Source organism: Hippoglossus stenolepis, chromosome 9 (assembly GCF_022539355.2).
Source record: "Hippoglossus stenolepis isolate QCI-W04-F060 chromosome 9, HSTE1.2, whole genome shotgun sequence".
Taxonomy (NCBI): Eukaryota; Metazoa; Chordata; class Actinopteri; order Pleuronectiformes; family Pleuronectidae; genus Hippoglossus; species Hippoglossus stenolepis.
This window is the reverse complement of record NC_061491.1, coordinates 27,658,149-27,671,911: the sequence shown is the minus strand read 5'-3', so window position 1 is coordinate 27,671,911 and position 13,763 is coordinate 27,658,149. Positions and strand designations below refer to the sequence as shown.

Sequence of the window (13,763 nt, the reverse complement as noted above, 5' to 3'; positions counted from 1 at the left end):
CATCTTTGTTTTTCAAGCAGAAAGTCTCAAATAAACAGACACTTTAATAAGTAGTCAGGTAATTTACTTTTTATTATTTGATCTATTTTTAATTCTTCATTAAAGCCCTGGTAAAAAAATGGTATTTTTTTAATTGCCTTCTGTTTTGTTTTTGAAGAATACAAAATAAACAACTCATCAATATGTCACAGAGACGATCAGCTAATTAATCAGTTCCATGAAGTTTGTTCTTTTTTTGAACCAAAACCCCACAGAGACATAAAGAACTATTATTAACCACGAGAACAAGGAGTCCCACGGCAGATGGTCCGCCCCCAGGGTCTTAGATCTCGCCATGGAGTCAGTGAGGGACAACGGGACGAGACAATGAGACAGACTAAATAACACTGAGACAGACAGAGACAGACTAAATAACACTGAGGCTGCCGGGGAGGACAGATCGGTCCAGCAGCCGTGAGGGGCAGAGGTTAGCTGAGATGCTAACGTTGAAACCACCGCTGGTTCTCCTGATGCTGCTCCTGCTCCACGTCTCAGTCACCAGTGAATTGTCCTCTGATGATGAATGAGTGTGTGGATATGGTGTCTTACTGTGTTTCATACGTCCCCTCAGTCCCCAGCTCAGGCTGTTCACTGACTCTGAGGTCGACTCGGTGTTAAGTCCCCGATGTTTATTGAAGAATATAAATAAATTCTCTTCCTATTCCTGACTCTGGCATTTTAATGAGGTCATGTCTCGTCTGGGCATCGGACACAGATCTGTAATTAGATCTCCGAGTGAAGGAAGACGTGTTATTGACACGTGGTCGTAAAGCTCCGTCTCCTCGACCACACGTCCCCGGCTGCCTGTCGGCTCTGGGTCTGATTGACAGATGTTGACACTCCCTCACATCGTCCACCTCACCGTCCCGGTCAGTCAGTCACCTCAGGTAAATGGTCTGTGTTTATAAAGACGGTTTCTCTGTCACACGTCTCTCTGCCGGCTGTCGGGGGGGCCATTCAGGGCTCAGTATCTGATCCAGGCACGTTTAGTGTGGAGCGGGGGAGACGGGGAATCTGCTCCCCGAAGTTCCTCGAGTCTGTTAAACTCCTCAGTGACGGTTTGATTTCAATCTCCTCTGACATTCACTGATCCACGATAACAAGTGGATTAAAACGTGGTTTGACTCTCGGGCTGAACTGGGCTGACGTTCACAAAGTGTTCAAACAAGCATCATCTTGAAACAACACTAGTTGTTGTGTGTAGAGCAGGAGTTGTGTGTCTTACCAGAACCACCACGGGGTCGTGCAGAGGTCCGTCGGTGTGCAGGGTCTCCACGTCCTCCTCGATGATGTAATGCCACTCCACCCCCAGGTCGATGAAGCTCCTGGACTTCACATCCTCTCCTTTCCCGTTGAGGATGTAGTGCCCCGTCGCCTGGTTCTTGATGGCTGTAACCAGTCGTTTGTTACGTGCGACACAAAGTGAGAATCTCCACCAGTGACCAGCGTCTCTGTGCTGTTCACCGAGAGAAGAAACTCTTTCTGAAGAGCGACTCACAGAAGATTCAAACTGATTCACGCTGCCAGAAAACGAAGTCATTAACTTTCTCTTATTTTGTGTCTTCCAGCCGCTCGGAGGAAAATGAATAACAATTAATTAAAAGCTGCTCTTTCATAATGACTCTTGTTCCTGTCTCTCACACTGAGTCTGCGTTCTGCTGAGTGACAGCTGAGAAAGAGAAGCACCGTGAATCACTGGCTTGATTATAAGACTGATGGGATTCAGGAGTTTAGATTTTTATAGATTCTGATCTTAGATCAATGTTGATTTTAGGCTCGTGTGAGATTTGTGGCCACTTGTTGACCATCGAAACATTAAATTGTCATTTTAAGACGTTCTGCTGCTCCTCAGTTGATATACTAGTAAACAAGGTCTCAGATGAAGAGGGACGATAGTCACCATGAAGCTGCTCTCATCACTAGTGAAGACCTTTTATCAGACAAACAGGGTTTTGTCTTCTGTCCTCTCTGACTTTAGCTCAACACTCAGACTCATGTCGAGTTTTAACATCATGAATATACATAAGAAAACAGAGGGTTAACTAAGCTGGAAACAATATTGAGAGAAATGCAGAACTAACAGCAGCAAACTAACGATGGAAACAGAAGTCAGAGAATCGTCTTCACTGGGATCCATCAGCAACACGTCAGACAGCGACTGTGGGAACTACAGCAGCTGAACTACTGAAGCCACGAGTCAGAGCCACGAGTCAGAGCCCTTTTCAAGCGTAAGCTGCTGAAGTGTTCTCGAGGGGAGAAGCTTCATGAAAAGGCAGATGTGCAGACGAGATGTTTACAGAAGCTGTTAACCTGACTTCTGTCACCTCGCTCTCACCTTCCTGCAGGGGAGAGAGATCTGACTCGTTCACCGCTGCAGGCTGCGATCACGGTAAGTGGAATCACGTCTCGTAGGTGTATTGAGGTTTTTGTGTCTGGAAGCACAGAGTCACAGAGGAGTCTCTACCTTTCACACTGACCCTCTCACTTAGCTCTACATCCCCGGCCACTGCAGCTGAATGGAAACTGCAGGGTCGTCCTCCCAGGGACTGTTGGATCTGCACTAATGTCTTACTAATGGAGACATAAGAGCTGATTTCAGAGCTGCACTGACGTCTGGACTTCTCCCTGAGAGGTTATGTGAGAATAAAGAAGTCCGAGTCAGTTGCTCAGGATATTTTCCAGAACTTTTCTGCTGCTTCTTCTTTAGAGAAACACTAACTACAGAAAATCGTGTCTGTTGAGTTCATGATTGTTTGCTTCGTTCTCTCCCTGACGACAGCAGAGGACCTATTTTAATTCAGCTTCTCCTAAACCGAACCAAACCTGAACATCAGTGTCGACACATCAAAACTAATTTATTCCTCCACTGGGATTCTGTTTGTAGGTTTGTGCTGCACGGGCAAATGACGTCCTGAAATTATATGGTTTGCTCTTTTTTGCTTTTTCTTCCAATTCAAAGGTTTAACGGAGAAAATACATCAGTTTTGATTAAACGACATTAAATGTTTCAGGTTATTTGTGTTAATATTCATTGGCAAGAGACTGAAAGCCCAGGAAATCCTGTTTGTACAACAGCCTCTGTTAGAACAGCTGTGCACATCTGTACATTAGGCCCAGAAATTAATTTTAAAAAATCAGTGTCTCTGCTGCAGACACGGATCCAGACTGGAATCTCAGGTGAGAGTCTGTGATTGATTCTCTCTGGCTGATTATAGTCGCTGGTGCTCTTCAGCTTCATCAGGAAGAATCCCCTCTAGCTGCTCGGTGCTGACCCCCCCCTCTGTAATCAGTGGAGGTCAACACGTCAGAACGAGGCTTTGAAACATCTCCCTGAATGTTTGATTTATGCATCGTGTATGAAAATGGAATGGAGAGCGTCATTACAATTAGTCGGTGGATTAACGCTGGATTAACGCCGTCTCTCATAGATCCATCTCCAGCTATTATTATTCTGCTATAGGGGGAAAGAGGCTCTCTGGTTTGATTGGGTTTCTTTAACCGATCACGATCCTCTCAGGAAACAACGATAAGAATAGTCTCATTAAAATGTCATAACAATGGTTAATTAACGACAAAGAAGACGCCACAGAAACACGAAGAAGTACGTCGACTGTGACTCAAACTTCTCAGGGGGAAAGTTTCTGTTTTGTCGGTGGTTGTTCTTTCCTGCTTTGGGACGACAGATGTAAATTTGCATTCTCGCTGACTCCAGCATATTTGGTAATTTTATACTAATGTTCAACAATGAGTTCTGTCCCGAGGAAACAAATCAAAAATGTCTTAATCTTTTCTGAGGTTAAAATTCACTGAACTCTTGAGGTCAGATGAAGCAACTCGGAGCCGAGACTGCATCAGTTTTTGGATCTTCAGACTTTATCATCATCGCTTTATTGCAAAATCATATGAACCTCGAACTCAGGTCCATCTGATCCTGAGAGAACGGATCTGATCCTCTGGAGTCTTCACACTGAACTACTGATGATCTCACAGCAGCACGTGTGTTTTTCTACCATTTCTCTTTTTGATGAAAGAACTCCTTTCATGTTTTATATTTTCACGTTCTTCACATCATGCTTATGGCTTTGAAACAGTGTAACACTGATTATCTATCACCCGGCTCTTGTTATGCTGGAGACGTTGGACTTTCAGCTTCTCGTCTCATTAGATCAGAGACTGAAGAGTAAATGTTCATCGTGCTGAGCTCGTTGAATAACTGTGCTGCCTCCGGCTGAGGAGATGGACGCTGACCTGCTGAAGTTCTCTCAGGTGTTTATCTGAACTTAGATGCACGCTGATGTTTTTTAATTTTTAAAATTAGCATCAGATTAACTGACAAGTCGTTGTATATTAATCACAAACAGCACTGAGATCTAAATGAGGCCTTCGTCATTTTGTGTGGCGCCTTCTAAATCCATTACAAACCATTTCATTGAACTGAATAATCGAACTGAATGATGGATTGAATAATAATTGAATTCAAACATTGATGCTCAGATCAGAGCTTTGCTGCTTCTCCTCATCAGAATATTCTCTCTTGGGATCAAATGAGCAATTTGAAGATATGAAGACACACGCTGGGATATTGTGAGGATCATTCTTCACAGTTTATGTTATATTATCGACTATATATCAATTAAACGAGAACGGTTTATTCCAATTCAAACACCAAAGTGTTTTTCCTCTCTTTATTAAAGACGGAGGTCTTACAGATAAAGAGCAGGACTTGATTTCACTCACCGCTCGCACTCGAATAAACCTGCTTGTGCTCAGGTCTCCAGCGCTCCGAGAGGAGGAGAGCTGAAGCTGGAGTGCAGGAGATCTGAGCACAAGCAGGTATATTTGAGTATTTGAACATTACAAACTCTGAATGTAAAGTCGATAAATCCGGCTCTCGGGCTGAAAACCCTCCGTTTAATCCCACCCCCCTCTGAGGAACAGTCTCATTAGTTCTGACACAACTCCTGTGGCTGCTCGCTCTGCTCGACATGAACCTAAACATGTTCTCAGATCAGTGTTTAAACGTTTTCTCCTCTGACTCTGTGCTTCTGTTTCTAAATGGTCCGTGTTGAATAGGAAGATACTTTCATTTATTCCATGTTCCCTCTAAATGCAAAACTCAATTCACCTCATCACATAAATCTAGATCAATCTCCGGGTTAGATTGTACTGATGAATGATGAATGAGCAGCGAAGACTCATCTCGTCAGCCTGGAAAGTGACTAACTAGTGGAATAAACTGTGTGAAGTCTGTTATTTCTGATGCGACACTACAGGTGAGGAGATATTTCCAGGAATCCTCTGGTGTAACCACATGTGTTGGTGTCGTGAAGTCACACTTACCAAGAATTTGAGGGGAGGCCTCACTTTCTTGGATGATCACATGTCTAGCTCCAGGAGGAATGAGAAACATCTTAAGGTAGCCTTTGCCAAGTGTTGTAGCAGCAGCAGAAGCAGAAGGGGGGGGGGGGTTAGAGAAGATAAGACAGAGACAGGTAAGTTCAGCAGGTACAGAAATAAACCGTGTGTTTGCAGAGGTGGACATCGCGCGTCTTTCAGAAGCTGCGTTCACTTTGCTCTACGAAGATGTTGGAAGGAGCTGGAGAGGAACAGGAGAAGCCACTTCTCTCTCTCGCCAAGGAAAAAGCTTTTTTATTGAAACAGGCGTGAGAGGTTTATTTTTATCCATCTGCCGTTCACAGTGTCGATGTGCAGACGGGATGAAATCATGACAAGAACCTTCAGCCGTGTTTCAATAGGTGTTCAGACTACAGGGGCAGCAGAGTCGCCTTCTGTCACGGATGTCCACCACTTACAAACCTCTTGAGACTCACCCAGCACATTTCTAGAGTCTTCGGTTTCATTTAAAAACACATTTCGTGCTCCTTTGGGCAAAGAGAAGGCTCCTCTGGTCTTCCCTTCAAAATAAAATGAATCAGTTAGTGTCACAGGCAGTTTCTCCGCTCCATTTCCACTCTCTCTCTTTTTCCCTGCAGAACCGTCACCTAAGATGGAGGCATATCTCATCGAGGAGGAGGAGGAGGAGGAGGAGGAGGAGGAGGAGGCAAACTATTCTCCGCTGGCAGAGAGCACTTGAATAATCACCAGGACTGAACTGCAGCCATGCAAAATATGCCATTAGATTTGAGGGGCAGGTCCGACACTCTGGGTCGATGGATCGCCGGCGCCGCCTCTAACGTGATTAAGAATTGAACTAGCACACTGTCAGAGGGTCCAGGCGAGGGGGCAGGCGAGGGGGCAGAGCGGCGAGCACCGCTCCCTCTACAGTTTGTTACAGACATCCTGCCATGGCAGAAGATGCCCCCTCCCCTCTGAGACAAGGCACTCTGACGGCAGGCAATTTCAGAAACAACAGGCGCTCGAACGGTATCGCAATTTGAGTTTCTTTTCTGGCCTGATAGAAAACGCTGCTCGCAAGCTGGATGTGTAAATGGACCCCTCGAGCGAAGGGGCTCGTTTGGGTTCAATCAATCAGCTGCTAGACGACCGACCACGTCCTAGATTGCCTCCAACGGTCTGCAGGGTTGTTTAACGTGACACTCGGATCCGAACAAAGACTTTAAAGTTAGTTTGTTAGGCTGCTGAAGCTCGAGAGACACATTCACATGAGACGACCACACACAGGTATTTGTATACAGAGCTCTGAGAGACGTGACTGTACAACGAGCCTGTGATAGTCACTACAGCCGATTCAGACCTACACAGACACTTCATTAGTAACAAGGAGCAGAGGAAACGTCGGCTTGTATCACTCAGGTCTCTACGTGTCTACAGCGTTAGGCAGCCATCTGCACTACAAGCTGCACAGAAAGGGATTCAGTGGCGCTGGATACTTGCATATTGTGTTTTCCAACAAAGGGGTTTCTTTTTGGGCTCTCTTGCTTAACTGTTTTCCTGTTAAAGAAAGGTGGGTGGTTAAATGAGAGCGAGAGGAGACGACCACAGTTTCAACAGAGAACGTCCTGAGATGGTTTGATGAAGCAATCGTGTCCGAGCTCTTAGAAATCTTCATTTTCATATTTCTCAGAAGCCCTCGATTGACTTTTTCACATCATTTCCCCCCTCGGCTGAAAACTGGACGATAAATGATTCATGACAGATGAGGCTTGCGTCAGGTTTGAGGAGGCATCAGGAAAACCTTCCAGAGGATGTGCGGTCACTCGTGAGTTCGGCCGCTCATGCTGGTGGTTAACAAAAAGATAAATCCACCACTGAACTCACACTCATTATGCTTCACACCGCACAGAGGAGGAGTTTTATATTGGACCAATTTAAAGTGCACGTGTGTGTGTGCGTGTTCGAGATAACCTGAAGGGCTTTAATTAAAGAAGTTGGGATAAAGGGTTAGCAGCGTAAACAGCGAGGGAACCGATGCTATTTGATTCAAACAACAAAACACATTAACAAATAAATGAAAGTTTATCTCAATCATTTCTCTGCTCATTAGGAAAGTGATGAATCCAAATGAATGCGACGGCCTGGAGCGCCGGCCCCGGGTCTCCGGGCTCCGTCCCCTCGGACTCGTTCACTATCTGTGGATCTGAGAGCGAACAGACACGACTCAGATCTGCAGTTTCATTAACTCCTCGACGAGCTGATGCCAGTAGGGCTGCTTTATTCATTTAGAATAATAATAATAATAATAATATTCAGGATTAATATTACTGCTTAGTACTCAATACATCGTACCTGCAAGTATTTATGGCCACAGCTGCACATTTACTTAAATTCAATTTGCCGTCAACCTTTTTCCAAATTTCAATTACAGATATGAAATTATGTCAAAAAAACTGAAAACGAATCTCCATCACACTCAGTTTCTTTGGTCTGAAAACAATCAGCTGAAATAAAAATGTACAACACGACTGCAAAAACATGCAGTTTTCAAATGAGAAGCTGTATAGACGAAGCCTCAGGGCTGCACTGTGAAAAACTCAGTGCACGTTCCAAAGTGCACGGTGCCGATGCATTTAATGCATTTAGTTCCACTTTAGCCAGTTTAACAGAGGAAGACCAGGTCGCTGTGCCAGACACAGATAGTTTTTATTCATGGGAAGGTTTTATGTGTGACAGGCAAGAAACCGACCTCTAAAATCCAGGTTAAAAACATGACAGCTGGATATTAGAAGATTCACCAGGTTATAAGGAAGAGCGCTTCTCTGCAGAGTGAAAGTGCACGTGTGTGTGTGTTATGCATCTGATTTTAAAGGATTAATCATTTCAACGTTAGCACTGAAAACCTACAATAGTCTGAAACTGGCAAAAACCAACTAAGATGCAAATGTGAGAGTGTGAGGAGCCGTTCTCTTGTTTGTGTTTTAACTTATTCGTGTGTTTCTGTGACCACAAAGACCCAGAATACTCATAAACAGTATAAATACACAGTTCTGTACCAACTGCATCCACACACGAGAGAAAAAACAAGAAATCTCCTCAGGGCTCAATAGCTTCAGTCTCATATTTCCAGAATCAAGGATAAGTCTTCGAGCTAAACTCACAACCTGCTCAGAGTAAGTCTGCAGTGGAGTGAGAGCACGGAGAAACGGTACAAAGGCAGGACATCATCTGCAGCCTTGAGTTCTGCAACTGCTGGTGCATTCATATTAATATTCACTCTTTATTCAGTTTTCTATTAAACCAAATCATAAAAGGGCCATTTGCTTTATCCACCTCCTGTGGACAAATGATCACCAGCATCTTTTCTCAGTTGTCAGGATTCACTCGTGGTCCTGCTGCTGTGCGTGTGAATCACCGGGTGATGTTAGCGTTCAGATGGTAAATCAAATAAGAGCCAGGGAAAGGCCCAAATGAAACGTTAAAGTGTATTTTAATGAACATGGGTCGAATCCATCTGCTTATTAAGATGTGTTTTAAACAGAAGCCACTTTGCTGTTTGAATCGGAGCTTTAAGGATCGACTGCTTTCACTAACGCTGCGGAGGCCGTGAAGAACCGCACTTCACATCTAATTTCCTTCAAATGAAAAGCACGTATTTTAATGCAAGACATTCGACCCCAAGATATTTCCAACACTTGTATCCTCCTGAGATGAAAACAAGGAGCGGAGGAGGAAGAGGTCACGTTTATCATTCAGTCAGAAACATGCAGGTCTGACACTGGGACGAATCGTTCATGGAAACATGTCGATTCTTTCTAGATGGATTCTGTGAGCGGATGCTGTGGTCGTGGTGGTTTCAGTGGATTCTTACCGGCTTTCTTCGGCGTCCTGGTGAACGATCCTTTGACCGTGCGGCAGTGGGAGTTGTCTCCACCACAAACGCCGCATTTGTCCTCGACCTTGATTGAGCCAATTTCTCTGTCGCAGCCGACTTTCTGCAGAACGGAGACAAAGGGAGAAGAGAGAGGACCTGACTTTTCTGAGGATTTGAAGAGAGTCAAACCAGATACTTTTCACAGAAGGATATTTGTGTGAAATAAGCGAGAGATGTAAACTATTGTTAATGTTTAATCTTCAGAGCCCACACAGAGGAAGATCCAGTCGAGACGGAGAACCACACACACTTGGTTTTCTTCTAAATGGTGATTCTGGAAACTTGGACACTCTAGATTGGAAATAGCCGGATTATCCTCTAGTGTGCTTCAGTATTTAAGGGCTATACAAATAATTTGATGGATTGACTGAGTGTGCTTGGACGTTTTTGGGGGATTCATTTCCTTTTTTGTGCACAGGACGTGTTTCCTCATTCCTCTTCTTCAAATGTTTTGTCTTTCATATATTTAGATTATAATTTTCACACTGTGTTACTCATCGTATCCAGAGTGTCGCCCTGAGCGGCGGCAGCCCGGCTGTGTGTTGCTGCTCTGACTCAGGGGGAACGAGGACACACTGTCAGTAATGTTTTAATGAAGCTGCTTTATGAGAAATCCTGCTCCTTAAACAGCAGTGGGCGAGTAATCACAGCGTGTTCAGAGCTGAGCCCGGTGCTGACCGTGCGGTTCAGCAACATCTCACCGTGTAATTTAATAACGTTCCCTCAAAGCTTTCAAAATCTGAAACAGCCCCTGGACACTTACATGCATAATTATATCCAATGCAGCTGTTAATCTGGTGAGAAACGTGTAAATGAAACACTCACCACACATTCTCCACGCACACAGATACTGTAGGCATCCTTGTAGGAGCAGCGTGTCCCATCATGCACCAGCTGCTTCATGTACGCCACGTCCGAGCTCTCCTTGGACTGACAGTACAAGTGGCACCGCTTGTTGGCTACAGGAGAGAATCAGTAGATCATATTAATGGGTTCAGGCAACACCCTGGAACATGGACGTTCTCTGCAGCACGAGAACAAGCAGGACCTGAATGTTTCTACCGGCCGTGAGCTCTGCTGCTGGGTCCGAGAGAAGCTAACACAACTTTTAAACTGGTGAACACACCGGTGCTTGGTAAAGACAAATCACCAAACGAGAGGTAAAGAGGTAAAAACAGGGGACACACAGTTCATGCAGCTAAACTCAAAGTGTGAATATGATGAAAAATGAGTCGTTGACCCTCTTAACTTTAATCGTTCAAATTGACATGAGAAAGATAAAAATAAAAAACCTCTTATATCTCATTTGTTCAAAGACCCCTGAATAAAAGCTCATGAACTTTCTTTTGAGCGTTGGAGCTTATTGTCAGAGAGTCGCCGACCCTGCAGGCTCTCAGCAGGATTTCTTACTTTTATATCTTCACATGAGTGACTTTCAAAACCCAGACCAATTTAGCTGCAATACGTGGCAAACAAGCTCCATGGAGCGAGGCCAGATAAAAGCTATGTGATAAAGAGCGGAGTTGGAAATGGGATACGGGCTCAGCGTCTGCACAGAAGAGATCCACCACCTTTTATCAAAAGGGCTCATTTATGGCTTTAAACTCTTCAAACTGGCAGAGATGGAGAGAATTGGTCAGAAGGAAAAGAACTCAAGAACTACAGACGGCAAAAGAAAAACCAGACACACACTTGAAAAGACCAACTGTGAAGAGAAGTAGGTGGAAAGTGTGAAAGTAGAAACACCTTGATCCTCTGTCAGCTTTCATTGCTCCTGTTCGGCACAAAGGACCAGAAGCAGCCACGCGATGCGGTTAAGGACTGTCTTACCGTCCGGGTGCTCGTAGGGCAGCCAGTGGTGCTTGGCGCTCTGGAACTCGAAGTGGGAGTTGCGGAGCTGGCACTGCTGAGCCCGGAAGTCCTCGAAGTGCTTGGGGCAGTCGTCGCTGTTGCACAGCTGATACTCGTAGTTCACCCCGGGACAGTCCTGGCCCCCGTTGGACGGCCTGGGGGGGGGGGAGGAGACGGACAAACGTCAGGGGAGCTAATCAGACAGCGAACGTTTCTTTATAACCAAGGACAGGAAAACACATCACTATTATGAAACCTGCTTCAGTCTCTCGAAGGTCGTCTCCTTTTGATTTAAAAAGAAAAACAGCATAATGAGGATATTGTTCGTCAAGGTTTACAAAGATAATTGAGCATCGCTGCCATTAAACGTGAATATTACATCCAGCACATGTTCTTTTCTATGGTGTATTCACGGTATTTATCTGAACCCTCAAACCTTATGGATTAGAATGAGCTTAATTCGATCAGATTCAACATGTAATCATTTGACCAACAGGGATGTGAGCATCTTCAGGGGTCGTCCAGAGCAAGAAGCAGCTACACAATGTATTCAGTGAAGGTTGGGTAACGTTAATACATATTCATATATATGTATATTGTATTGAATAGGGGTGAAGTGGACTGATTCGAAGGGGCTGCACGTGCAGAACATAGAAATGATTTACACGTGGTTTTACCAGGTCGACCTTGTGCGAGAATGGGCGGCGCCGACAGAAGAGATACTGACACGGAGCTGAGACGTGGAGATCACCGAGGTCACGGATCGGAGGAGAGTTTAAATGTCTGTGCTAAGAGTGGGATGTATCCATGACGACGCCTTTTGTTTCACCGCCTGCCGGAGCGCCCTACGTTCTGCTGAGGAGAGACTGACATCCTGCTCTCAGTGGCACGGGAGTAAAAGGGCATCAGTATCCTGAGGTTTCTGAAAGCTGCACGGGAAGTTAGGTGTCACCTTTTATACAAAGAGGAAAGAGAACTCCACCATTTCCACACATTAAAGCCTGTTAACAGGGTTTTTCTTTTCAGCATTATTTGGAGAATCAGTTGTGAAACAGTTTGTGTGACTCATGAAGGAGTCGTGTGCAGTCTGATCGACATGAGAGACGTCTCAGGGGTCTGCAGAGAGACATCTGGGGGACGGGAGCTAGAGAGACGGGAGCTCACAGCAGTCTCACTCACATCTGCAGCCAAACTGCTGGCACCGGATTACGTGTCATGCAGGTGCCAGCGTTCTGACAAGGGAGAAGAATGACTTTGTTTATCAGAACAACAAGAACTTTCCCAGTGTGTGTGTCTTTTTCCTTCTCTCATCACAGCCTGTGATGAATTCCAAGTGTTCTGCAGGAATCAGTCAAGGCTGTGGACAGCTAGAAAAAGAAATATACTCTTATTCCCATTGTGTTTGTCTCAGTTGTGTGGGTCACTTACGCTGGGTTGGTGCAGAGACGCGTCCGGAAGCGAACGCCGGTGCCGCAGGAGCGCGAGCAGGAGCCATACTTGCTCCAGGAGACCCAGGCCCCGTCCTGCTTGACCTGATTCGGGTTCTTCCACATGCAGTGACCTTTGTAGCACCACTGCAGAGGACGACAGGGTCGGAGGAGGAAGAGACGTGAGCCAAACACAAAAGCCTCCTTTCTGGATCCAGCGAATGATAATACTGGGAAAAAATGTGAAGAGACTACATGGCCAAGAGAATGTGGAAAAGACCGTCTATGGTGAGGCTGTTTTTTAAGCTTCGGGCAACGTGCCTCATTTCCAGTTAAGGGAATTTTTAATTTTACATAATACAATGTTATTTTAGACAATAGTGTGCTTCCAACTTTGTGTCAACAGCTTGGGGAGGGCCCACTCCGGGTCCTGAAAGAAATCCTCTCTCCCCAGTGTGGGGTGGAAAAGTTGAGTGGCCTGCAGAGCTGTGACCTCGGCCCCGTCCAGCACCTCGGGGAGGAATCTGAACACCGACCGGGAGCCAGAGCTTCTCACCCAGCGGCGGACATCACCGATCCATCGTGTGGCTGAACGGGAGCTAACTCCTGCAGGCTCAAAGAAAGCCTTCTCCTTCAGAGGAGGTTTTTAAAAGCAGCAGATTGAGGATCAACTATCATATGTGGGTTATATTGATGCTGACTAATGAAACATGGGGTTATGGAATCTGATTATCAGAATTAGTTACTAAAGATGATGGAGACTAAACCCAGATGTTCACACTCTGGTGCATCTTGCTGTTGTTTTCCGGGTGTCCACATACTTTTGTCCACGTAGCATCGTGTGTGTAACAGACAAACTCACTTTCCCGGGGTTGCACTCCGTCCCGTCGAGCGGCGGGCCCTTCTTGGTTTTGCAGAAGTACGGGTTGTCCGGGTGACTGCACCACAGCTGTTTACACGGGTCGAATGTGCGGAACTGAAACACAGAGCAGAGGAAGATAGAGAAAGTGAAAGAGAGAAACAAGCCGAAGGCCGAGAGGAGGAGATGGACTCGGTTTGGAAAACGATCTCTTTAAACAACCTCCAGGAAACAGACTCAGATTTGTGTCAGTGCTTTAGGAAGAATTGCAGCAGTAAAGTTTTACACTATGAATATT

General features: G+C 45.3%; 1 protein-coding gene across 1 annotated transcript in view; it reads right to left on the bottom strand.

Annotated features, from left to right (window-relative positions):
- adamts3 (ADAM metallopeptidase with thrombospondin type 1 motif, 3) overlaps nt 1–13,763 on the bottom strand; it is a 104,687-nt gene that overhangs the window by 12,491 nt on the left and 78,433 nt on the right. The window contains exons 11-17 of the mRNA XM_035166136.2: nt 13,469–13,582; nt 12,608–12,753; nt 11,159–11,334; nt 10,154–10,287; nt 9,266–9,389; nt 5,380–5,460; nt 1,265–1,428 (exon numbers count right to left, since the gene is read on the bottom strand). Of these exons, the coding sequence (XP_035022027.1) occupies nt 1,265–1,428; nt 5,380–5,460; nt 9,266–9,389; nt 10,154–10,287; nt 11,159–11,334; nt 12,608–12,753; nt 13,469–13,582 (939 nt within the window). The remainder of the gene's footprint in view (nt 1–1,264; nt 1,429–5,379; nt 5,461–9,265; nt 9,390–10,153; nt 10,288–11,158; nt 11,335–12,607; nt 12,754–13,468; nt 13,583–13,763) is intronic.